The 23,939-nt window shown below is 37.6% G+C and overlaps 1 protein-coding gene across 1 annotated transcript in view; it reads right to left on the bottom strand.

The window, feature by feature from the left end:
• Positions 1 to 23,039, bottom strand: part of LOC132550331 (nucleolar protein 58-like) — a 33,581-nt gene extending 10,542 nt beyond the window's left edge. The window contains exons 1-2 of the mRNA XM_060214376.1: positions 22,925 to 23,039; positions 22,253 to 22,831 (exon numbers count right to left, since the gene is read on the bottom strand). Of these exons, the coding sequence (XP_060070359.1) occupies positions 22,253 to 22,831; positions 22,925 to 23,039 (694 nt within the window). The remainder of the gene's footprint in view (positions 1 to 22,252; positions 22,832 to 22,924) is intronic.
• Between the last annotated feature and the right edge of the window lie 900 nt (positions 23,040 to 23,939).

Raw genomic sequence — 23,939 nt, 5'->3', positions numbered from 1 at the left:
TGTGCTCCGAGAGTTGTTCGCCAGACCACTCCCCCAAGCGGCATTGGCCATCGAGGTAAGCTCACATTCCTGTCATGAACGCGTCCATGAACAGGATCATAGAGGGGATAGGCTTGGTCAGAGGTACCCCGTGGAAAACGTTCTCCTGAATGGTCCACCAGCAAGAGAACTCCCTGACCGACTGGGTAAGCGGGATCCAGGCCTCCTGGATGACGGAACCCAGTCAGACAGGAGGAACATCTGGAGAGGTCCGATGTGAATCCTCCCTAGGGGGACCACATATGCCAAGGAGTTGAGATACCCCAGAAAACTGAGGAACCAATGTACCTGGACAAGCGACCAAGTGATGAAAGTCAGAGCCAGAGCCCTGACCTTCTCAAACTTCTCCAGAGGTGGAAGGGCTAAGCCCCGAACCATGTCAAAATGGTTCCCCAGGAAGAAGAAGTCCTAATATGAAGGAACCTCTGACTTCTCTCTGGAAGGAATGAAGCCGACTCTGAGCAAGAGTTTCAGGACCAGACGAGTGTCCTTCACTAACGATTCCCACACCAAAAGAGGCATGAGGGAGTCGTCGAAATAGATGTGGACGTCTATTCTGCGTGAGTGAAGGAAACACCAGCAGCAACTTGGTGAACACCAAAGGAGCTGTCGTGAGCCCCAAGGGCATCTCTGCCTTGGCAGCATGGTCCCTACTTCCTCCTGGAGCACCCGTGCCCTTTCTGAATCCCCGGGAGGAGGAAAGAAACAAAAACGGCCAGGAGGCGACGGACGAATCCTGAAGAAGGGGAATACCTAGACCCTCCCAAGCGTCCTCTGTAATATCCTGCCACTGGGAAAGGAAAGCAGAGAGACGTCCGCCCACAGGGAGTTCCGGATGGGGCAGATCGAGCCCCTGCCAGACCAGAGAATCGTCTGCCCACCCGGAGCCTGAGCCTGCAGGAGAAGGACATGAGCCCGGGAAAGGAGAACCACAGTCCACCCGGCCATACCCTTCGCCTTTCGCGGCCAAGAAGCAGAAATAGTCAGGAACCCTTCTTCTTGCCCCCAGGAGGTTTCTTACCCTTCCTACCCTTCCCCTTGTTGCCGTTGAAGTGAGGTTGGGACTTGGGCTGTGCAGAAAACTGAGCAGCCGAAGACTTCGCCTTCTTCTTAGGAGGCACTGACCCCTGCAAGGCACTGGCCTTCTCAGCCTGAAACCTCTTCACCAGAAGTGCTGAGGCGACCGAGTCCTCCTTCATATCCTTCTGAACCCAAGGAAGAGCTCCCCTGAACAGGGTAGAGCCCTAGAAGGGGGCATTCAACAAGCGGAAACGGTAGGGATACTGGACTGGGCAGAATTTCAGAACTGAAAACTGCCTAGCCAACACGGCATTGACGAGCAGAGAACCTGCAAGGCTGCCGTGTCCTGTATGTCGGCTGTTCTGTCTCGGATAACCGACACTCAGGCAAATCGGATACCCTGTATAGACAAACTGTCAGGAAGTCTATGTATGACAGAACTTGGATGGAGAGGTGCAACATTCTCTCCATCCTGTGGTGCTCTTTGGGATCGAGCACCACCTGGTCCACTGATTTGCCGGGCCAGGCAGCCAGCTGTCTCAACTCCAGCTGTGCTGGTTGAGAGGCCAGCTGCCACTCATGTGTGGCATAGTCGGAAGCTGAAGCCTCCGACAATTCACCAACACTGAGCTGCAGACCGACAAACCCGGGAGCACGGGTAGAGAAGGAGTACTTCTCTAAAACCGGAGCCCGGGCCGTGGCCAGAACCGAAGACATGATATTGCCTTCTGCAGAGACCGATCTGAGCGAACGGAAGCCCGAGGAGCCACCAGGGAACCCAGAAGGATGGTGGATTCAGGCGCCGACGATGCTGAGGCGGTGGGCAAACCTCCGCCCTGAGAATCCGGGAGATGTTGGCCCGGAGGACCCGCATGCCAGAAAGCACATGCTGAGCCTCGGCTTCAGCAGTCTCAGGGCCATCTTCCCCTTGTGAACCCTCTTGGCCCAGGAGAAAGATGAATGACATCGTCTTCCTCTGCTGAGCCCGCACCCTCGATGTCCATCTCCTCCTCAATAGAGACCGAAGTCCCCTTGGGAGGAACAGGGGCCGCCAGAGGAGCCATCTCCGCAGAGGGGAACTCCTCTTTATGGCATTTGGACGCAGCGCGACCAACAGCTGTAGCTGTAGGCTTGGGTCGGAGACCCGAAGCCGACCCCTGGGAACAGGAGACCGACGGGTCCGCGCTGGAGGCGGAAGTCCTTAAGGTCTGGCAAACCTTTATAGGACCGGCCAACAAGGCCCCCGAAGTAGCAGAACATTGGGGGGATTCCGCACTGCTATAACATCTCCTAGAGGAGAGACCAACCCCTATGGGTTCCACGAGTGAAGACCCATGGGGTAAAAACCCAAACCCCTGAGGGAATGGGAACGGTCCAGCGGGCCGGGAGTGACCCCAGAACTGGCCAAGATGGCCTGCCTGAGTCTGGGGCTGGACATCCTGTCCAAAGGACCAGGATGAACCGCCACTCCCACCAGGTGGAAACCCAGACATGTACGGGCTAAGCCCGTAACTGCTGAGTAACTGTTGGTACCCAAAACCATCCGCAGTTTGGCCTGGGCGACCCAGGAATAAGTGCCCGCAGGCACCCCTACTCCCTGAGCCTGGGGGAAAGGGAGACCGGAAACCGGACTCCTGGCCTGAAGCCCCAAACCCTTGGAGGAAAACCCCCTGGGAAACCCTGCACTGGGAAATCTGGATTGGGACGGAAGTCCCAGAGCCAGAAGCCTGTGAGGGTGGGAAAACGGACCCCGCGCTGACACCAGGATTAGTGAACTCAAGTGTCACTAATCCCCGTAACCACAGACAATCCTGACAAAAAGTCTGTGGCCCCTGACCCTATACCCGAAGGCACAGTTCCGGAGTCAAAGTGGCCCCCACCAACGACGCCACCTGGCGTGCCGAGGTCCCTGAAGGAATCAGAGACCTCGACCGGAAGTCCCTTTCCGACGGTAACACCGCCGCCTATCGAGAGCTACCGGCCAATTCGACCCTTGACTGCGCCGAGTCAGGGTCGGGCTGCCCCCCCCTACTCCAGGACGCACCTGGACAGGGGGAGCCACCCCCTGCTGAAGGGCGGAGCTCGGTGGAACGAGAGCACCCCCAGCAGGAACGCTCTGGTTCAGAACTTGAGGAGGGAGGTCTTAAAAAGCTTACTTCCCTTACCGGAAGAAGAGGACGAATCCCTCTTCCGGCGGAAAGTTAGCTGGAAAGGCATGGGAGCCTAAGCAGCAGACTCCATGTGCAAACAAAGTTCACATAGTGAGGTCTGGCTGCAATGTCGGCAAATGGGACAGGTATCATGGGGTTCCCATTATCTATAGAAATAGGAACATCCATGCGCTGACCCCCGACGTAAACCCGGCACCTTTATCCAGCATCGAAACAATAAAAAATTGTAACAATGAAAACAAGGATAAAAAGTTTTCTAACAATCAAAAAACTACGAACGAGATCATAAAACCTACCGTACGCAGCAAGATTGTACTGCAAAAAAAAAGAAAACGGTCGTACAAAACGGCCGACAAAGCAGCAAGAAAACAATTTCAACTTCACGAAAATACGAGTGACGAGACAAGTAGTCACGCACTCGAACACGCGGAGGAAAAACACGGCCGGAAACGAAGTTCTCGAACAATAAAAAAACTACGGACGAGAGCACAAAGCCTACCGTACGCAGCAAGATTGCACTGCATAAATAAAACGGCCGTACAACACGGCCGACAAAGCAGCAAGAAAACAAATTCCAACTTCACGCAAATCCGAGCAACGAGACAAGTAGTCACGCACTCGAATACGTGGAGGAAAAAACGGCCGGAAATACGGTCAAAATAAACAAATGACAATACTTAATTTCACAATATAAGTTGGGAGATGGGTTTATAGACTACTAATAGAGTAACAATATACTCAAACGACAATGGCAGTACGAAGAGAAGGAGTAAGAAAAGCACTTAGCTCAGACACCTCCGCACTCGTCGGCAGCCATAAAGGTAAGAGGAAGGGAGATCACTCTGCGTTCCTGCCGTGATGGCTCATGGATCGTAGGGAGGGCGGGATTGTTTTTCTTTTGAATCTTTTGTTGTTGGGATACAAAGATGGGTGTAGGTACTGTATTTGCATACTAAAGTTATGGTAATTATTACTGAAATGAAATCTCATTTTACGGGAAAGTGAAATTCTCAACTGAATGTTATCAAATGTTTATTTCAAATATGCTTATTATACCCTGTTATGTTTTTCCTAAATAGGATTTCGATGGAATATATTTATATAGTTTATTGATTAAAAAGTAACGTAATGGCCCGAAAAAATGACATGCAAGATAAAGTGACGAAGTGGTTCATTTAATGCGACTACTGAGATTTATGGTATAACCAGTGGCGTAGCCAGGATCTAAATTTGGAGGGGGCAAAAATCTGGCAACGCCGGCGAAGCAGTGCGTCGCGAGCGCCGAAGGCGCGGGGTCTTGGGGCCCTCCCCCAGAAAATTTGCCCCCCCCCCATTGCCTACGCCAGTGGGTATAACAACACTAGTCTTATTTCTTTCTTAATTATATTTAACGAATCATTATTTTCTTTAACTTCCGTTACAGATAAAGATAAATTCAATATGTCATTCCAAACATTGTTCTTCACGAAAACGTAATGCTTACGTACACATATATGTGTTCTCCTAAATAATTAAATCGTGTATGAAATCTATTGATTATTTCTTTAATGTTTTCATCTTATAACATTAAAATATATTTAATCTACCAATGCAGCACCATAAGAAATTATAAAAAATGAAGCCATATTGCTCAATAATATTTATAAAAAATATGATTCGATTCTTCAGAAATCGTTAACTGTAGCAAAACGTTAAAGTTTTACACTGTATATATATTGCTTGATGATGCAAGTTTGTCATGCACACAATTTATTATCATTGTTGAGATATTAAATAACATCTGAAGGATTTATAGTTAGGTTTTAGAATGTCTTTAACACAATCAGGATCGCCTTGGATGTATATAATCAACCAATCCCCAATTAACAGATCACAGCATTCTTGTGTTTAGTCCCAATATCCATATCACATAATGTTTGAAGTTTACGAATATTCGTTAAAGATCATAATAGCGTTAATCAACAATATCTAAAGGGCTTTAGGAATTTATTGGCTCTATTGTCAAAGGTAACAATACAATAATTGAATAAATATCTAAAAGAGGAAACCAAATCAGGCATTCGTTGTCATTCCTTTCTATCACTAATAAGGTACGTAAATAAAAAACACTAAGGTAATTTAATTGGTAAAAGAGAGACTAGTCAAATGTCGAGTCGCCCAATATTGGGGTAGGTGAGTATTTAAACAGTCAGTAGGCGCTCACCAACGCCCGTTTGATTTTATATGGTAATCACCGATTTGCTATTGAGTTTTTGGGCGACTCTCCGGACCTGTCACCTTTATGGTACACCATACCTCTATATATACCCATTACAAGTTTGTCGTTTAATATACAGGTCTAAACTAATTTGCATAAAGACAGGGGAGATAATAACTATTTGGAGCATAATTGATATAAAGGATTTAATTCCTTACAGTCAAAGAGTAATGTGAAAAATGTCATGGTTAAAATGTTAGAGTTTCATAATGTTTTGTCTTGTCAAATAAAACCACAGTTAAGGCCATATCGTCTTACATAACCGTAGGGACAGAGAGATATCAGTGTGTTACAATGGTAGGTCGATATGCTTTTCCTTCACTGCACATAATTGGGAATACGCTGAATTAAATACCTGTATAGACTTGTGGCTTTGAATGTCATACGATAAAAGGCAGTAGGTTAGAACGGGTCTGTTCTCTCGTAGGTATATATCAACGTAAATAGTTTGTAAAAGAAGGTAAACACAAAAAATGAAAAAGTAAACATATACTATCATTGGTTTCAATGTCCTGAAATCATGTCCGATTTAACAACGAAATTAATACAAATTTATCCAAATGTGAAAACCAAAGACAGACATACCAGTGTAGTGATGTGTAGGGTATTTTGTCTCACCAGTCGGTAATTTCTTAACCTGTCAACAAACTAACAAATTTGATAATTGAAAAGTTACCTGTGTCGGTTTTGATCTGTGTTAGTAATTATTCACGTTATGACAAAATAAATCGAGTTAATGCCTAGTTTAAATTTTATTTCCAAATGATACAGAGATTTAATCAATAGTTTAAACCAAATTCAATTTCCAAAGTATACAGTTGTGCAAGAAAACATTTTGAAACAATAAATAAATAGGTATATAGTTAAAAATCAACATTAAATGAAAAACAGAAAATAAAATTATAGGAAATGAATTAATAAATAAATACACAAAACTATAGGTTTTCGAAACGTGGTACTTTTATCAATCTATCTTTTCTGTGTTCTTAAGCAACAGTAGGAGGGTACTGACTTGTACATGGATACAATATAAGAAGGAAATGTGTGCAGGGACTTTAGAGAGATGTTTCAATACCAGAGGTTTGTTTCTAACATTAATTGATTGACGGGGTTTGGGGTAATTAAAGCAGACAGGATATTGAAATCTGGATAACTGACACATAAACAAACAAAAAATACCGACAAGACATATATTTATCAAGGATGATAAACTGGGTGTCTGATAGTTATTTAATGTCAGGCGGACTATTGAAAGATTGGCTATTTGATATACAATATAAAATAATATAAAATAATAAAGAGACGTGCTTACCTTAAGGAGCATTTATTTCAGTTCATCACTTTGGTGAATAGCACCTTTTCAAATTGAAGAGTTCGATACCGTAGAACCAAACAATTAATTAAACAGCTGTTTCGGCCTTTTAAGACTCCTCAGTGATGCTGTGGGTCTAAATTTTGAAGCGTAGGAAAATCCACAATGACCCAATGAATTACTATCTGCTTTATGTAACTCTATGACTGCAGCCATTGTCACTGTACATAATAGGCAGTGTTTTGGTCAGTAGTAGCTGCGACCTACACGTATATGTAGATAAAAAGAAGCCGATAGTAGAAAAAGCTTTTTAATGTGTTTTGATAAAGAGAGAAAATAAATGACAGAATCATGATGTCGCTGAGAGTGAACGAGATTCAACCAATAGCAGTACGACTAACGTTTCAGAAACTTGTGATCATCTTGATTCTAAATTTGAAAATGGGATGCACGAGGTTGTAACATTTCCATCCAGTTTGATTTTTCAAAAGTTTCGGAATTAGCGTAATCTTGTATCAAAGTTGGATGGAAGGACTAAAGCTTTATTGCTATACATCTGATTCAACTGCCTTAAAGTTGGAACATCTATGCGCTGTATGTCAAAATTGCAATTGAACTTTCTGTAAAATACTAATACTTGACATTGTTTGGTACAAATGGACCAGTGAACTGTCGAGTGGCCCAATATAACTATCAAGGCATATGCTTGTTTTATCTAACCTGCAGCATATATATATATATAAGCCGCAGGTTTAAGAATGTCCCCTAACTTGTCAATCCAATAGTTCACCATACCTTACACCAAAACACTTGCTATCTAGTTGATTGATTCATTGGCTAAACTCAATTGGTAAAATATCGAGAGAGCTTATGTGTAAAATTTATTTGTCACTGGAATTCAATTAAAAATAAATGTATTCCTGAATCACTAAGCAACAGTTTTGTTAAACTTTGAGAAATTATATATATACATTTGTAAAATTCTATGATATGAAATGATATTTGGTATGATGTTTGTCCGATTACATAAGGTATTTGTGTTTACAATTTCATTGATTCCAACTTTGTAGAATAAAAGAATTCTTCAAAACCAGTATCTGTTTATATATTTACATTTATTCAATTAAAAAGAAATTTTGTACATCTTTTTCTTTGATATCTAAGATTAGGAAATTTAAAAAATATATTGCTGATGAAGTAAGAATATCGTCCATGGCTTAGACCATGCTGCTATAACGAAACCAGTCTTTCAGGTTCAACGTATCCCAATTATTTGCTTGTTAGTGAGGTAAAGGTGATATAATCTGATATTTTGGCTCTTCGATTCACTTCCTGATACCCGCACATAACACGTTTAAAGAAACCTAGGAGGCGACTTTAGGAGCTATTTAATAAGGAACTGGTCTGCATCTTCTGTATACAACCGATATTGATCTAGTATCTCTATTGAAACACGGACGATATATCTTTTACTTTATAATAGGACCATGACTTTTCCGGGATGTCTTACTAAAGCATAATAAAGATTTAATTAGTTAAAGAAATAATTCTATGCCGAGTCACCCTTTACAGACGGAGGATGTCGTTTCCTATTTTAAATGTGTGCCTTTTGTACAATCTTCTATGATGGAAACAAAACTAATATGCATTTCAGCTTGTTTTATATCATTCCAAATGTTGTTGCTGATCAACCATTTATCGTGTTTTAATGTTTGGATTTATTAATTATTTAATTGATGAATTAACTCTCTTTTACGTAATTCTGAATTTGAGTTGAAAGGTACTATTAACTTCTGTGTACTACGTCTTGTATAATCTGTGAAATTGCTAGTGGAAGTTTTGTCCATGAAGTTTACCGCAACCGCCACTTTATTATTCATTGGACCCGGAATATAAATTTTGTACTTAATGTACTTCTGAAATTATCAGACTTTTGAAAATAACAAAGTTGATTGAATTCCATTGATAGAATATGAAGCAAGTGCACTTTTCAATGTAGATATTGCTATTATCTTTAGCCAAAATTGATTTTCAGAAGTACTTTTATAGGCTTCAGGCCCTTTGCATCTCTGAAGAAGCTTCTCAGGACAAAACAGCTATATGTTACATTTTCATTCTTTATTAGGATGAAGTGTATTTAATTCTAAATTTGTATTGATAGGTGTTATTAATTTGTGTGTCTTTTGCACATTCTTTATCACACATACCATTACATATCTTCTTTCATTTTCTCTTTTTTATAAACTTCCCTAAGAAAGTAAAATATATATTTGATGACAATCAATTGAATCTTTACTCTTCTGAAATGGTCTCAAATGAGCTAGCATCAAGGTAGCAGATAATTTTGTCCCGGAGAAGACATTGAACAAACATTCTTTAGAGGCGGCGAGAAAACTAGTCACTTCTTATGACATCAGTGACAAAACGGTTAGAACAAAACGGTCGGGTTTCCCGTAGGTTTGTGTTACAGTAAAAATATCTGCTAATAAATACAAAAAGAAGGTTAAAATGTTCAACCTGCATTTTATTTATGACTGTTTTGTACTTTTCTATTCACTGATAAAACTATTGTCAGTATCAGAGTATATGTTTAAGGTAAATCGGAGGAAACATCCAAGATCAATATAAAATTTTTTGAGATACGGAACTCAATCACTGACTGGATCATAAATCTATGCTAATTATTGGTTAGATACACAGGTCTGTATGCTGTTCACTAAACCAATCTGCTTGGATCGTAATTAGATTGCTTCATTCGGCTTATTTGTGCAGAATAATCCTTTGAAAAGATTATGTAAATAATTAGATAAATAAATGAAAAAGAAATTAAAGACAAAAACATGAAGGGTTATGCTAGCTATCATGAAGGATTACCTTTTCTTGAAAACAAGTCATCTTCAAAATCAGTGAGTGTATAATTAATGATAAAACATCACTGGAAGAAAGCCATTTAGTGTTGTAAATTGTAAATACCAGGGTCTTCAGAAATTATGAGCACTGTTTATTTATAACATTGAAACGTAACACTCTTTAAAAGTTTTAGTGTTGGACAAGGGTCATAAGCTTTTTCGAGCTATTATGTTTACTGGAGAATTGAAAATCGATAATCTTTTCGTCAACTTTTGAGTGAACAAGAAAACAAAAATAAAAACGGAAATTTGATAGGGTGAAAAAAGAGATTAGTCAAATATTTAGTCGCCCAGTAGAGAGTTCCGTTGTATGATGACATTCCTACTGTCAATACCACCATGACAATAAAATATTCTGAAAGAAAAAAAACAAAGAAAAAAAAGTTCCGTTGAGTATTTAGATAAGAGCTTACCTATTGCACAGATTAGGAGATGTCATGTAAAACAGTTTGTATAAAGGGCTGGCAAGCTGTTCGGGCGACTCTCCGGACCTATCTACCTAAGGGTTCACCATACCTATATTTATACCTGTTATCAGTGTGCGTTCACGCAAATAAGATAAACTCAGAGCAGATTGCACAAATTAGAATGATTAATTAAATTGCACCATACAGCTGTTTCGACAGGACTTTTCAATGATACGAAGAGGCATAATTAATTGATATCCTTTCTTCATAGAAACTTGTATGATGACATCTATTTAAGAAATATATTGTCAATCTGACATTTGTTAAATCTTGCAGTTCGTTGGAAGATGTCTAAATATACCTTTAAAAAAAATAAAATAGATTTATCGTTGGAATGGTGATGAATCATTGTCATCAGGAATTAATAGCAGATACATGAAAACTTGTGTCAAATGCGATAATATAAAATAACCAATGAGTCAATAATAATACATTTTGTCGAGTACCAATACTAACTTTTAAAAACACTTAAATACTGTTTCCGACTATTTTTATCTTCCTGATCTTTACTTACAAAATAGCGGGAATCACGGGATTGGGATACAAGACCTCTTGTATTAGGTCAAAAAGTAATTGGCTGGAGAATCAATTTCTGCTGAGGTGGTCGAAATGTACTCTTTTTCCTTATCGGTTACTATGGTTATATGTACACTTTTTCCTACCTTCACTATTTCACTGTACACTTCCGCTACATGTAACTTATATGATGCATATAGGAGGACAGAATTGAATGGGCGACTTCATTTTTAGGGTTTTTATTTTTTGCATTTTACTTTCTTTTTTCTATCATATTCAGTCCTTTTTTGTGCTTGTTTCAATGTTTTCCCTGTACAAAATAAGCGACAGGTCGAATAGTGAGAACTCAATTGTAGTATTGGTTTCGACGTAATTAGCAAGGAGGGTTTGTAGAATTTGTAGTAGTTTTCATTGTTTCATCACACGGAACTTAAGAAAGAGTATACTCTCCGGACCTGTGTACCTATCAACGTAACGTAGGAATGAACTTTTATTTATACTACAAGTAAACACGCTGCCCAAAAGTGTGGTGCAGACTTATTTGCATATTTATAAATCGTGTTCAAAGGGAAGCCACTCCAATGTAATGTTACGTAACTAGCATGTACCATGCATGTCGGCTAGAACAATGTAACGTCGATATGATATGAGTAAATTATTGTTAAATGAGGATTGACTGTAGGACATATACCTACTTAATGTATATTCGTATGGTTGATAAATAACGATGTAATATTTACAAAATACTTACAATAATCTTTTTACGTAACATATTATCCCCATTATTAAGAAATTTTATAAAACATACCATTCCCGCAAAAATATATCACAAACAGAGAACAAAATTTTCCTATTGTTTACCTAACGACTCGAAGGGAATTCACAACACTGAACCGTTTCAGGATTGCTCTTCAGTGTAAAATTAAACCGGTTATCTGTTAAAATAATAATACTTCGGAACTAAAGCATCCCTCTTTTTGTTTGTTTGGACAACAAGAAATTACCAATAGATCGATAATACATTGGTGAAATATGGAGACGAGAAACACAAATTATTAGAACCTTAATAAATTAGGGACAGAGTAAGTCCGGAGAGATATAAGGCCTTATACATCACTGACGAGTCCTAGAAGGACGAGACAGCTGTATGATGCAGCATCACTGACGAGTCCTAGAAGGACGAGACAGCTGTGTGATGCAGCATCACTGACGAGTCCTAGAAGGACGAGACAGCTGTGTGATGCAGCATCACTGACGAGTCCTAGGTAGCAGTATACAGTTAATTTGCACTTTTCCTGAAATTATTTGTCATGTTTGAGATATACAGGTATAGCAGATTGGTTATGAAAAATACATTATTACATGTATATATATTTATAAACTACATAACAATTACATTAACAGTAGAGAGATGAAATTTGTGTAAAAAAATTTACTCTGATTTCTGACATTTGATTGTCATGGTTACCGACTGAAAAAATGCTAAAAATGCAAAAATACTGCTAATTCCAACCTAACACTACAACTTTCTAGCAGAAATTTAATTCTAAACACCTATCTTACAATCAACGACACTGTCATGGTAACAAAGTACTTACATTTCAGCAAATTCCAACTCGGAAATTCTTCATAACATGACCACATGTAAACACTATGAAAACAACAAAGTAAATAAACAAAACAAAAGTAATCAAAATAAAGACATTTCTTTAAACAGTTCTAAGAAAATAAGACCAGTTGTTCCACAAAGGTCAGTGCCTTCTGCTTCAGTTCGTGATGGCAGCACATGTCAATTTGAGGTCGTAATGTTGGCATTCTATTGTCCTCACAAAATTCCCATCACTACAGATCACCCCTCCGCAAATAATGTATATATATAACCTTTCAATACAAATTCAGAATGAATCACATGAAAGTCAATAAATATGATATTCCGACATAAGGCCATTTACCCATGTTTATATTCAAATGCGGCCTGCAGGTTGCAGTAGACATGGAAATTTAAAGTCCACTGGCTGTGTCTACCACCTGCAATCACAAAAAATAATTTCAATGGACTTAAAATACAAAGATTATAATCAATCGATATTAACTATTTATGTACAGAAGTGATTTCTAATCCTAATACGATTTACAAAGTACCCCTAATCTCATTGTAATACCTTAAAACTTATTGCATATTATACTTAGAGGAGAAAAGGTTGTTTTATTTATATCTGGTATGTAGTGTATTTTCACCAGAATCATCGCTTAAATATGATAAAATATTGGCTCTGTTACTTATTTCAAAATCCAAAATTTTATCAATTAATCACAACAACAGTTTTTATTTTTCGTTTTATCAGTGTATTTGTACAGATCAACTTGCATATACAGTTTTCATGACCAATGTTGATTTTCATGCTCAAAAATCCTTATCGCTTGATTGTCTCAGGAAAGGATATATACTGCGCTGAAATTTACAAATAAAGCTGTCTTTGGTCACACTGGTAAGTTTGTTACATCGGTATCCTATACATAGGACGGATAATGCATCTGTGGACAGCCATCTGAGTATAGAGATTCCTTATAGTCAATAAAAACAGTATAACATCATTCATATGTTTGCTTCGCACGATAGTCTCGTGTTATGTAAGACAGAAGCGTCAATATGACACCGAATCAATCCGCGTCTAGGTTATAGAAACACTACCTCTTCTGAGAGTATGTAGATATAGATGGATCTCTATTGAACCACCGAGACTATAAGTATAGTATATTTTATTAGTGTCATGTCTATGATTTAAATATTGGATTAAAGTGTCACGTGTCAAAGATAATGCAACACATTTTTATTCTTTTTCAAATAAAATGAAAAGATGAAATATGAAATATCAATATATCAGGTTTACGTATTGTGTTTGACGCCCAGTTTTCACATTTAAGTGTTAAATCAAACGTCATACATGTGCATGTTCAGGTTTTAATACCGGTATGAGATAAAAAATTCGGTGGTTATTATCGGAGGGTATATCTGGTAGAATTTAAGTACCTATAAACGAATTTACACAAAAATATGAAAAAAACTGAAATAACTAAAATCTTCCATTTGGACTCGAAATAGAACGCAAAAGACCTTGGTACAAATGCGAAAATTGGCTTAAAATACGTATTTTCTTGTGATATTTGAAAGTGTTAAAGACCTTGGTACAAATGCGAAAATTGGCTTAAAATACGTATTTTCTTGTGATATTTTAAAGTGTTAAAGACCTTGGTACAAATGCGAAAATTGGCTTAAAATACGTATTTTCTTGTGATATTTGAAAGTGTTAAAGACCTTGGTACAAATGCGAAAATTGGCTTAAAATACGTATTTTCTTGTGATATTTGAAAGTGTTAAAGACCTTGGTACAAATGCCAAAATTGGCTTAAAATACGTATTTTCTTGTGATATTTGAAAGTGTTAAATACGATATGGAATTATTACATTTTACACCATGTAAAAATGTAAAACGGACAATTTCTTTCTATAATTTGAATTTCAACCAAAGCGCAGGTTGCTTATTTTCATCACATTTTGAAGTCCCGACGTTCATCGACTCGAGACCGATATAAACACTGGATAATTTGGACCCACTTTTACACGATACTCACATTCCGTATCTTTTTAACAACCATTAACACAATTACTGTTGTGAAAAGTTTATTTATTCTTCAGTCTCTCATCACTGAAAACGACCTTCATTATTCGATTTCAATTTATTGCAGCTGTGTAAACACTTAGCATCACATATAAAGATCACATCCACTTACATATCTTCGGGATTGCTGCTCGTTTACTTTTAAAACCACCTGGACCCCATTTGGTGTTTCTTCTTCAAGAGAAGTAATACATTGCCGGGGTAATACCTGAAGTCTCTCATCTCACCCAAATTGGGTCCCATACTTAAGTTCAAACAAATCAATAGTGAAATCAATTATCTGTTAAGTTTTAGGTTGCGGTAAGTATTAGAAAACAACTTTCTATCCACGATTTCATTTTTGCTATGACCTCAGGCGAGTCTGAATTCTTTCCGAAATATAAAATAGGCGAAATTTTCAGTGACCCGTATATGGAACAGCTTTCAGGTAATGTTTTACATAGTTTACAATAGAGCGACGTCCATTTATAATATCGATGGATAGATAAGATATTTTCTTCTAACTAATGCCAGTGTCAAATTCATTTGTTAACCATATATATATGCATGTCATTTCATTTTTCCGGCAACTATTTGGTACATGTTGATAACGACAGCCAACTTAAAGAGAGTTGACCTTTCAAACCTTCGGGAATTTACCAGAATTTTAATGGGAAGAGAATCGTTTTTCAAGGAATGTGAACTTTAACTTTTTGTTCTTATTTTAATAGACTATAAAATCATAAATTTTAGCCTGGAGATCGGTTTTTTAAATTCTTTGGTATTCTTTATCCACGATATTTTATGACTACTAAATGATAAACAGACAAAAGTTTACATCTGCCATAGTACTAGTGAATAGTGAAGATTTATCCTCAAAATCATGTTCCAACAAAAGCGTATATATTTTGAAAACCACGAAATTTGATCTCCACGAAAATATAGGAATCTTATTTTTCGCGACGTTATTCTTTTCCTAAAATACCTCCTCGTACAGTTTGGATATAAAGAACCGCTCCCTACGAGAGTAATAAGTAAAGTTTCAAGTTTCAGTCAATATGCTACGTAGTTGTTTGATTTTGTATCGGTAAAGCTTCCTTCATTTCACGTAGCAGTCGATAAATACAAGGCCTACAGAACAGCACATTAGAAAGCGGTAAGAACAGGTAGCGCAATGTGCGATATAAAACTGAACATGTTCTATGCTCGTTAGTTTGCCTTCAAGTTCCGTTGTTGCATACCTTGCTCTCTTTTGAGAACGTGACTTTATTTAATTTGATTGAGCAAGATTTACATGACGGCTGTCGTCGATGAAGCAGAAGATGCTTTCACTTCCAGAACACCTGGTTTTTATTCCTAGTACTTTAAAATAAGTCTCTGTGTAGATGTTTTGTTCATATTCTGCGCGAATTTTATTGAATTTGAGATTAAATTATCATCTTCACATTTTGGTATTTTCTTGTTGTTTTAGCGATCGCAGAATACTTTTTTCAGGATGTCTAAACAGACCGGTAGCAATTTCGAATTTTCACTTGTAATAGAATTGTCATATTTTCCTTGTTAACGATATAAATTTTCTTCGTCTAAATTAGTTGAAAGATTAATTGAATTATATGGGTTAAGTAGACCCCATCTCTATTTCAACATTTGCTTCAGTCAAATTTTATTTCCCCAAGTTGTCTTCTAGGTTTCAACATGAAGTCCTAAGCCACGATTCAATGACGAGTCCTAAAAAGAGCAAACTGCATGCTGTACCGAATTCTAACTTTGTTTTGAAGATAATATCCAATTGTGCGTCTTTTGTACACTCCTTTGAGATTACAGGTGGTAAACTCTTTTAGTGGATTCTAATTCCTTAGGTTCCTATAATAGCACAGTTCAGCATGCACGTGTACTTTCGAAATAGAACACTTAAATATGAAATACTGAAATGTGGACTTAGTGCGCACCTCTAGAGCTATATTCTGACATCGAGGCCAAGGCGACTCCTCGTTTCATCATTTGATGACCTTAGCATCACTGAAGTGTCCTAGAATGATGAAACAGCTGTATGATGCAGTTTGCTTCATTGTGTAGTTATATTATATCGAACTGGGAAAAAGAAAGCTGCAATTCACTTATGTGTCTTCTAGTACAACTCTTTACAATATCTTATTGAAATGCTTAGAAAAATAATTATGTCAAAGATGACAAATATTTTACATAATTCATCACGTCATCGTTGGACGCCTTTTGTAATTGGCCGCGAATCCTGTCTGTGCTAACCATTAGGCTTAATGTTATCGAGCTTTCGGTTTATTTAAGTAGTCGTCACTCGAATCGGTTCCATGATTATTTTTTTTACTTTCGTATGGTTTTGATAGCCCTGCAAAACACATAGCTAATCAGCAGCTAGTGCTCTTGTCAGAATACAGTTGTAATCATTATCAGAAATTAAGGGTTTTCATCCATTCAGTATTACTAACCAACCTAGTGGAGTCGTGACATAGGATACAATTAGGACAGCGTTGATATTAAATGAGTCGGTAAACTACGGGTTTCGATAGATACAGGATGGTGAGTACTATTGAAGAGTATGACAGTCGCCACCATGATCTCAAGGGATACATGATTTCTATCTTTGTATTATATGAGCTAGATGAGTTCAGCGCTACTTGTCGGTATGTCTAGTGGCTTCCTAGTTGTAGGCATTGTTCATTATTGTTGAGAGCTCGGTATTATTTTCTAAGACTTACAAAGATTTACATGGCAGATGTTGTCAAAGAAGCTGAAGTATTTCCCTCATTGAACATCTCCTTATCGCCCCTTTAGGGTCTCATTTCCCCCCTTATTTATCCTTTTTTCTGAATTTCATCAATTTTGAAATTAGATAAAGATTTATTGGCTAAAATTCTGTACTCTGACAAGATTTAATTTCTTTTTCCTTAATTCTTTTCTTTACAATTTATAATGATCACACCACAAACAGATTTCAAACGTTAAATTCTTTTATACACTCATAAGCTATCTTATGATTGGAAACACTAGGGATTATTCGTGGTGTACGAAGAAAATTGGCTAATGAAAAAGATGGTTTCGTTAACAAAAATGAAAGTCTGAGGTGAAAATCTGATTTGACTTAAATTCGACAACTCAGGTTTTGACGTAACTAAATTAGCCAATCAGCCAGTTTTTCGTTTTAAGTAGCCCCATCGATATTTGTTTTTTCGGAAGTGACGAAACGGAATTGCAGCACAGGTGTAAATTTGCTTCTTTGTAATTTTTTTTATCAATTTCCGGCTACGGAAGATAAAATTCAAATTGCCATTTCACCTGTCAGAATGTGTCGGTTCTAGTCATTTATCGGGAATATTTGTATGGTAGTTACCACCGTTTTTTTAAACTTCATCACAGTACACATAGTGACTGATTTAATTATAGAAGTCTTATAGGGACTAGCATGGAAGTCTTGCTAAACAATAGTGATAATAATGTCTTGTGTTACAGATAAGTAGAAAGTACACTTCCACGAAGTGTTTATTGTCAGAGAGAGTAACATACAAATGTACTTCGTTCTAAAACAATTAGATATGATAATCAAGAAATTCACTGAGATATTTGACTCGGTACACTTCTCCATCTGGATTTTTACATTTCTTTCGATCACTTGATTTTCTTCGGGTTAAATATTTAGGCCCTTATCATCACGGACGTGTCAGAAAAGTACGTAATAACTGTTGTTTAATTCATTACTTTGGCTCTTCTGTAGTTTATAAAGAATTATATTCAAAAGTGTTATTCCATTGTTTGTCTTTTGTAAAATCAGGTTGTTTATTTTTTGTACAACCAGTGAGAAAAGCAAATGTGAAAAGCGATTGCTGAGAAGAGGAGACAGAATAACAGAAGACACGATTCAGAATCTATATTGCTCTAGACATGATGTTTTATGAAGATTGTACGGACACTAATCCAGAATAAACATGTGCTGGTAATACAACTGTCTCCCGAGCTTCAACAACGATTCAAATTGATTCTAACATTGAATTACAAAACGCCTTATTTCTGTACATTTTGTCGGTGATATTTTCTTACGGTTACATTATATTATTCATTCACAGGCGTCCATAACACTTTAACGTTGATGGAAAAATGGGAAGATATATTGCTTTTACTGGAAAATTACATGCGAACAGGCTATTTACTTGTGAACACGTGATGATGCATATTTGTGCTCAGCGTTGAGTATGCTAGGGTCAAAAAGTAATTTCGTCACTGAACATTAGAACTAAACAAATTTGTATTACTCAAATGTGACCATGTGGCTTTCTTTGCCTTCCGTATCAAACGCTATCAACTCAGCAATATTATATGTATCAAATAACAATCCATTACGCTTTAAAGAATGTTTAACAGAGCGGTAGAGCTGCTATAAAGTCCCTGGTGTTTCTGTATCGGAAATGGATCACGTCAAGAGCACGGTAACTAGGCGAGATATCGCGAGATTAGAGTTTGTTATTAATGTATTTATGTCATCATTCAGTGCACGTGTACTGTTAAAGTTGATAATTGCTTTGCTATAAACTGCATGTCGCCATGCTTGTCATTTAGATTTAAGGTAAAAACTCAAAATACCACAAGATTAAAACGTCTACACAGGATAAACAGACATAATAGTCTACCCCATTGGTGTATTATTGACGTTTAGTCTTTAAATGAACTAAATATTCAGAATTATGTGGGTGTATAATGATTTAAACCATAAGGAATATTGATTAGATATCTTTGGAGGGAGTACTGAAAAATTGAATTAAAAGTTAATGCAATGACATTAAGAACTAAATGTACTCACACATGTAAGCAAAGTTCATGCATTTCAGTTATATGTCAGCGCAAACAGGTTTAGATCGTCTCGAGCAGGCATCCGTTGTGTCATTAAACAGACGCCGTTATCGATCAGGGATTGTTCACTATTGTCAGGATATAATTAGACAAATCATTGTTATGTTTACCACACATCAAATAGAATATTAAAGCGACAGTTCACGGTATTTTGTCCGGCTTTCTTTCAATCATTCTTTTAATTATTAATCAACACCCGTTATTTACTATGAAATAAAATGATATTGACGTAGCCATTTTGTCACGCAATTGGATATCTTATATAAACTTGAAATCAATAAATTTCTTTGAATATTACACCAATAAATGCAACAAAGGATGCCACCATACCAATAATAATTGCAACTAAAATTCACTATTGATAAGATGTATAAATTAATAAAAGAATAAATAAATAAAAACGATGTATACATGTAGAAAATTTAAGAAAATTTCAATGGTTTGGTTTCGTCCATGCAGCAGAAAACACTTCCGAAAACCTTGTTCTTTTACTTCTTTGGTGCATATATTGCTCTTGTTTTATTGATTATGAGTATGTTTACACATGGGTATTTTCTTCCAGATGTTAACTCCACACTTCAAGATTTATATGACCTTGTCTGCAAACATCATTACATTTCCTGTATAAAAGAGGTGAGTTTGCTTGATAACGAAGGAACACCACCTACACAAGCTAATCATCAGTTGGTATTACAATAATTTCGATTGCCTACTAATGACAAGGACACTATCCTACCCGTTTATATTGTATTCCTTAACTTCACAAGAATCCATATAAATTGTGTTTTATTGCTGTCCTTTCAAGCTGTTTAACCAATCCTTTGTCAAAACTACTTAGCACCATTCTTAGTGCTGTCAAATCTAGGTTACAGTCTTATTGTGATACCGTTTACACAAGAAGTAGAATTGAAGAATTCGAAAGAGTTTTTCACCAATCTGCAACACCCTCTTCTGAAAACCATTTCTTCGCTAAGGACATTTGATTTTACCACCCTGTACATCCCCATTCTTAACTGTAGAAACGCCTTCGTTCTCATGTTATCAGAGCTTTCCTTTCCAAGGAAGGTGAACGGCTGTATAAATATATGGTTGTGAACGATACTGAAGTGTATTTAATAAAAACAATACGTCCAAATCAAAGAAGAAATATACGGAGGACGAAATTGTCAAAATGAGTTTCTCACCACATGAGCACCTTCGTCGAGTTTGGTGGAAAGATCTTCAGAATATTGGCATACTTATGGTAACTATAACTGCGCCCCTCTTGTGGCTTATTTGTTTTTATTTTCATACGAGGCTGAATTTATTGAAGTGCATATAAAGACAAGTCACAATGTCCTTACAGTCGTTAGATTTCACTTTCAGATATCTTGATGACGTCTTGTCTTTAAATAATAAGAAATTTATTTATTTGTCTAAAATTTATTTACCAGAATTGGAAATCGAAGACACGACGGAGTCTTCTAAACCAGCTGCTTTTCTCGGTCTTTTCTTACAACGAAAACAACATGTACAGCTTTCTACATATGTGAATATGTGTCACAGTTGATTCGGTATTCAATTATTTGTTCCCATTATCACGATTATCGTGCGAGAAGTCGTCAACTGTCGGACAAACTCGTAACAAAGGGTTTCAAAAGGTGCTTGTTTATGAAAATCAGGGGGAAATGTTATGGTCGCCATAGTGTTCTCATTGAGAAATATTCTATTTCTTTGTGTGATATTAAGCTGGACGTGTTTGATGCTCGTTAGTTTGTCTGTTTGTTCCCTTGTTCTCACTTGAGTACGTGACTTAACTTATTGGGATTGACTAAGATTTGCATGGCGGTTGGTGTCGATGAAGCAGAAGACACTTACTCTTCCAGACACCTGAATTTATTCTCCTTTTACTTTTTCAGGAGTGCCCTTGTTAATCTTTCATATTTAGCCCTTCTTTTATAGAATTTGATTTTGAATAATGATCATGTTGACATTTTGTTATTTTCTTGATTTTTATATCGCTTTCCATCCCTGATCAATGCGTGCACATATTTGTTGGTAGGAAGTTATCTCGAACATGAGTTAAAAAAACATTTGAATTTAAATCAACATCAATTGTGATAGGAATGAAATAGATAACTGTGCTATTCACTGGATTTTTTTTCGTTACATAACTTACCACTTTTGAGTGGTTACATAACTAACTGCTGTTTGATTGGTTACCATGCACAATATCCCACAAAAAAGCAAGAAATCGACGGAGGTATGACGTCAGCATGGTCTATACAGATTATTGCTATCGTTCCATCTGATTCTATTTGGCATGCGGTATTTCCGATTTTTGTCAACAAAGTCACCTATGTTCTGAATTTACAGAGCACACATTCGCACTTGAAACGAAAATGGAGACAAATTTATTGTATTTGCCGATTCGACAAGTTAAAGGAAATATCAGTTTGAATGTTCTGCAAATGTCAAACACACAGTGATTCTCTAATGTCTTTAATTTAGTGCATGATATAAATTTGGAATCTTTTAATTCAGAGAAATTTCAGCTAAGAGTGTTGGTTTAAATTTCGCGATTTTCTTTCAAAACGACCGAATTGCATTTTGAAAATAAAAATTTCGCGAACTGGTTGTAAAATGACGTCTATTACACACCTTCGCTGATTATATTTTCCAATCACGTAAAAGTACCGCTAAATAACGAAAATATCATCCCTACAAAAATTACCGGCTAACGGTTGTTAAAAATAAAGTGCTCCGAATGTCCTACAAATAACTAAGGATATATTTTCTGAACAAGTCAGTCCTACAGATGGAGCGCGAGAACTGTACCTGCTGCCTCCATAGCAAGACCGTAAGAGGCGACTAAATTTAGGATCTCACGTTTCTCTTTTATTCCTGATGTCTCCCTTGACACTGACTCAAGTATCTCTTTTATTCCTGATGTCTCCTATGACACTGACTCAAGTTTCTCTTTTCTTCCTGATGTCTCCCTTGACACTGACTCAAGTTTCTATTTTATCCTTGACAATGACTCACGTTGTCCTTTTCTTCTTGTTGTCTCCCTTGACACTACCTCACGTTTTTCCCTTCTTCCTGACATCTCCCTCGAAACTGACTCACGTTTCTCTTCTCTTCCTGATGTCTCCCTTGACACTACCTCGCGTTTCTCTTCTCTTCCTGACATCTCCCTTGAAACTGACTCACGTTTCTCTTCTCTTCCTGACATCTCTCTTGACACTGACTCACGTTTCTCTTTTCTTACTGACATCTCCCTTGACACTAACTCAAGTATCTCTTTTATTCCTGATGTCTCCCTTGACACTACCTCGCGTTTCTCTTCTCTTCCTGACATCTCCCTTGACACTGACTCACGTTTCTCTTTACTTTCTGATGTCTCCCTTGACACTGACTCAAGTATCTCTTTTATTCCTGATGTCTCCCTTGACACTGACTCAAGTTTCTCTTTTATTCCTGATGTCTCCTTTGACACTGACTCGCGTTTCTCTTTACTTCCTGATGTCTCCCTTGACACTGACTCACGTTTCTCTTTACTTTCTGATGTCTCCCTTGACACTGACTCACGTGTCTCTTTTCTTCTTGATGTCTCCCTTGAAACTGCCTCATGTTTCTCTTTTCTTCCTCATGTCTCCCTTGACACTATCTCACGTTTTCCCCTTCTTCCTGACATCTCCCTTGACACTGACTAACGTTTCTCTTTTATTCCTGATGTCTCCCTTGACACCGCCCGGGTTTCTCTTTTATCCTGATGTCTTCCTTGACACCGCCCGGGTTTCTCTTTTATTCCTGATGTCTCCCTTGACATTGTCTCACGCCCATTAGCTGAGTGTTCGCCCCTAGGAGGAAGGCTTTAATAATGTTATTTAGTTCTCTGCTAGGCACTCAGTACTGCGGTAGAGTTGGTTAGTCAGTATAATGTATAATGTGATAATGTCATATATACTGTATAGTGTGGTTTAATTGGAATATTGGAATATCGGCTCCGATTCCGTATCATCACAAGGAAGCTCGCACGAATAAATCACAGCTTCCGAAAAACATGCACACAACACATGCATTCATCTTGCATATATTGTGTGGTCGTCCTGTAAGCTGTTGATAAGACGTTAAATAGTATAAAACGAAACCCAACTTGAAAAGGCACAAGACGGAATGTACTTTCTGTTTAATCACCGACAGTCAAACAAGTAAATTTGGGTTAAAATCTATGTTATATCATATTCTCGAAAACAAGGTCACATTAGTGACGTCACAATCAACAGATATACTTAACACGTTTTGCAATTTAAACATTTTGCATGTGACATGTAAATGGACGGTACTTGTTTTTAATTTCATGTGAAGTTTAAAGTAATACACATCCCAAACGACTATAAGAAAAAATCTCGATTTAGATCTCCATCCCTCCATCTCAGCAATGATTCAGCGTAGCGATCAATTAACAAACTAGTAAATAGTCACCGAAAGGAATACGATTTTTTATTTTTGACGAAAATTCCCGTACTCAATCTTGGAATTACATATATGTACATCTTTTTTTGGGAACAGAGGGAGGTGTCGAGCATTCGGTCTTGCTTGAAAATTAGGCTATGATGTTTGAGAAGTGGAAGGACATGTGGTTGGATGTTCTGGTATCTATAGTATGGATCCAGGACCAGTAAGGGGATTTTAGTCCATGGGAGATGCCTTCCCCAACTATAACAGA

Source organism: Ylistrum balloti, unplaced genomic scaffold (assembly GCF_031769215.1).
Source record: "Ylistrum balloti isolate Yb309-2 unplaced genomic scaffold, AGI_CSIRO_Ybal_v1 Utg370120, whole genome shotgun sequence".
Taxonomy (NCBI): Eukaryota; Metazoa; Mollusca; class Bivalvia; order Pectinida; family Pectinidae; genus Ylistrum; species Ylistrum balloti.
Note: the sequence above shows the minus strand (reverse complement) of the source record. Positions and strands in the feature narration are given on the sequence as shown.